The sequence below is a fragment of the Sinocyclocheilus rhinocerous genome, unplaced genomic scaffold (assembly GCF_001515625.1).
Source record: "Sinocyclocheilus rhinocerous isolate Xijiao unplaced genomic scaffold, SAMN03320098_v1.1 scaffold1590, whole genome shotgun sequence".
Taxonomy (NCBI): domain Eukaryota; kingdom Metazoa; phylum Chordata; class Actinopteri; order Cypriniformes; family Cyprinidae; genus Sinocyclocheilus; species Sinocyclocheilus rhinocerous.
Window position 1 is genome coordinate 594,672 of NW_015651328.1, and position 3,573 is coordinate 598,244.

Below are 3,573 nucleotides of genomic sequence, written 5' to 3' on the forward strand. Positions count from 1 at the left end.
AGGGGGTCTGAATACTTTCCGTACCCACTGTATATATATATATATATATATTTCTATTTCTATTTCTATTTTCTGTTTTTATTATTTCTAACCGTGTTTTATTCTCACAATTGCACAGGGTGAACCAGGACCGCCTGGCGCTACTGGACCCAGGGGAATGCCGGTATTAACCGTACCATATTTTCTTTCTTAGTTTTCACATTCCAAGTTCTTTGTAGATTTTATCAGTGACGCATGAATAGCAAAATCAACATTTGGAACAAAGACTGAAACAAAGAAGAAAGTCAACTTTAATTAGGCATCTCCAAGGAGGAGCTTGACTTGACTTCTCTCTGATTGGAAAAGGCTTACTTGTATAACTGTTTCTCATTCCAGGGTTTCAAGGGCATCAAAGGACACACAGGTCTCCCAGGAATGAAAGTACGAGCCTTTTCTTTGAGTTTCATAGCCTTGTCATTATTTCTATTTGAAATGTGTAGTGCATAAATGAATAAAAAATGACTTCCCATTGACCCTGTCTTTAAAGCTGACGCCTGTAATGTTTTTGATGTTCAAATACGTTCTCTTAATGAGCAAAGACAACTGCAGAAGTGTAAATATTGCATTTTCACATTGTTCTGTGTGTCTGAATGACCCTACATTCCAAGTTTGAGCTCAGTCTATGGCATAGGTTTGGAACGAGACAATTTGCTAACCCAAACAATGGGAAAACTTTTTGGAAACAATCATTATATTTGCAAATCCATTTGGCACATAATGGTGCAGAAATTACACACAACAGCTTTTACTTCTACGCTAGTCTGTCTTTTTACATATCTCTTTTTTCTTTTACTCTACATCATCCCTCTCTCTTCTTTATTGTTATCTGTAGGGAGATAGAGGACCTCAGGGACCTGCTGGAGCAGCGGGAAGGCCTGGTCTAGAGGTAAGCTGTCTTCTATTAGATATATTGCCACTGCATCTTTAAATGGGCTATAGATTCCCCTTCAAATGCTCTATAGATTTCAGATAATGAAAGAATGCTCTGAAAATAACCCTTAGCACCCTTAGACCAGCAACATACCTCATGCAAGTAAGCAATCACAGATGCAAATGCTTGGCTAATGTATTGCAACAGCGTGATCCCATTGTACATATACCCAGTGTGTGTTGTCATGTTACTGTGGCAGTTACAAACCTCAATACTCAAGGAAGAGGTAGAGTTGACTCTTCTTTACTGTCAATCCATTTCACTGTTCTATTCAAACAGACAGGAGATGAAGAGACATACTTATGGTTATAATATCTAATATATTCAGGACTATTCTCTTTGAACAGTTGCTCCATTAGTTAGAAGACAGTTAAAACTTATGTCCATACTATAATATTACATGATGTCCCTTGCGGCAATGTTGAGAACTCATACTTGCATTGTGCTATAGATTGCAATCTGACACACACATCTTGATAAGTAAAAACGTTTATACTTACATTCCAGGGTGATCCCGGTCCTCCTGGACCACAAGGACCACCTGGAGCTCCAGGACATGTTGTAAGTATTGTAGCGAATCAGCTCATGGGGAAATATGAATAATTAATCATAACTAGTTATAATTAATTACAAATATTTAGATCCGCTGTAGATATTTACTTGACCTCTCAGGGTCAACTGTCTGTCAATTCTAAGAACGTTAATTTCCTGGTTAAGGGAAATAATTTTCTTACTGTACAATTCTACAAAGAGCTTGTAGCATAAATCTGAATGATTAAGTGACTCCAGTTATGAGGCGGGGCTTATAGGACCTACAATAATGTACAGTATTTGAAAAATAATGTGTTTTTTGAACATTAAAGCATGTCAACATATTCTGTTACACCAAATACACCAAATAATGATCTTTAAAAAAGCATCATATGACCCCTTTAAAACAAGAAATTTTACTGACCTCAAATTTTGGAATGGTAGTGTACAGATAAACCCATCGAGAATGTGATAAATTAACAGTTCCACTGGAAATTTCTAGGGTGCTGCCGGATTTTCAGGGCCGGCGGGACCAGTTGGGCCACCTGGAGTGGTGAGCAAAAGTCTTCTAAAACAGATATATCAGTGATGTTTTTAATTGTTTGAATGCTTTACTGTGTCTTTTTGTTCTTTACCAGGGCATTAAGGGAGACAAAGGTGAGGCAGGAGAGAGAGGGCAGCTTGGATTACCTGGCCCACCAGGGCTCCCAGGACATCCAGGGCTGATGGTCAGTACCTAAACTTAGTTGGTTTACCATAATATTTACCTTAAGTTTTTATAGCATTATTATTCTTTTAAACATTTTTGTCGCAGATTTATATATATATATATATATATATATATGTATGTGTGTGTGTGTGTTATTTTTTTTCTGTAGGGTGAACCAGGGAGTGATGGAGCGGTGGGTAAAGACGTAAGTATCTCCTTTGATTTGCTTCACTATACAAATTGTATGCACAATATGCAACTTTGTGATAACAATTACACATAATTGTTGGATTAAGCCGTAATTCCACAGAATCAGTCTCCACCTTAAGCTGAAAAGGTTTTTATTTGATTGATGGACATTTTAACACTTCCTGTGCCTTGTAACCAGAATTACTTTTATTTAAACATTCGTGATGTGACGTGACATGTGGCCAAGTATGGTGACCCATACTAGGAATTAGTGCTCTGCATTTATCCCATCCTAAGTGCACACACACAGCAGTGAACACACACACACCGTGAACACACACCCGGAGCAGTGGGCAGCCATTTATGCTGCGGCGCCCGGGGAGCAGTTGGGGGTTCAAGTCGCTCAAGTCGTGGTCGTGGTATTGAAGGTGGAAGACAGCGCTGTACACACCCCCACCTACAATTCCTGCCGGACCTGAGACTCGAACTCGCAACCTTTGGGTTATGAGTCCGACTCTCTAACCATTAGGCCACGACTTCCCCTACAGTCTATTCACATTCACAGATATAAATAAATAATCAGTTACAGTGGATTTTTAATTATGTGTTTGAATGACACACAGTTCAGGTAAATCTTATTTATGGGTAAATCGGAATTCTAGAGACTGGAATTTTGGCTTATTTTAATTATATTTTCACATTCATAATCAAAATACGACTAAATTCTGATTGATATAGGAATGTTTTTGTGCACATTATTACTGCAAAACTTGTACTATCTGTCCCAGTTTCACTCCTATAATTATTTGTAACCGCAGGGAGCCCCAGGCCTGCCAGGAGAACCTGGTCCATCGGGACCAAAGGTAAGATGCATTGTTTTCACATATCTGTTATAATGTCTTTGCCAGGGATGTGGACTCGAGTCACTTGACTCGAGACTTGACTCGGACTCGAGTCCCAAATTTGATGACTTGCGACTCGACTCGACATAATTAAAGAAGACTTGAGACTCGACTTAGACTTTGACAGCAATGACTCGAGACTTGACTTGTACTTGAGCCCTGTGACTCGGAAAGACTTTATGATCAGATCAAAGTCGTTATAGACACGTCCCTGCAGCGTGCTTGCGCTTGACTGGCAATAAGCCAGAGACTGCATTCAGGGAGCGCTGGAT

The 3,573-nt window shown here is 39.2% G+C and overlaps 1 protein-coding gene across 1 annotated transcript in view; it reads left to right on the plus strand.

Annotated features, from left to right (window-relative positions):
- Positions 1-3,573, plus strand: part of LOC107712760 (collagen alpha-1(XVI) chain-like) — a 61,236-nt gene that overhangs the window by 52,227 nt on the left and 5,436 nt on the right. Inside the window, exons 57-64 of the mRNA XM_016518098.1 lie at positions 119-163; positions 376-420; positions 872-925; positions 1,478-1,531; positions 2,004-2,054; positions 2,140-2,229; positions 2,380-2,415; positions 3,218-3,262. Of these exons, the coding sequence (XP_016373584.1) occupies positions 119-163; positions 376-420; positions 872-925; positions 1,478-1,531; positions 2,004-2,054; positions 2,140-2,229; positions 2,380-2,415; positions 3,218-3,262 (420 nt within the window). The remainder of the gene's footprint in view (positions 1-118; positions 164-375; positions 421-871; positions 926-1,477; positions 1,532-2,003; positions 2,055-2,139; positions 2,230-2,379; positions 2,416-3,217; positions 3,263-3,573) is intronic.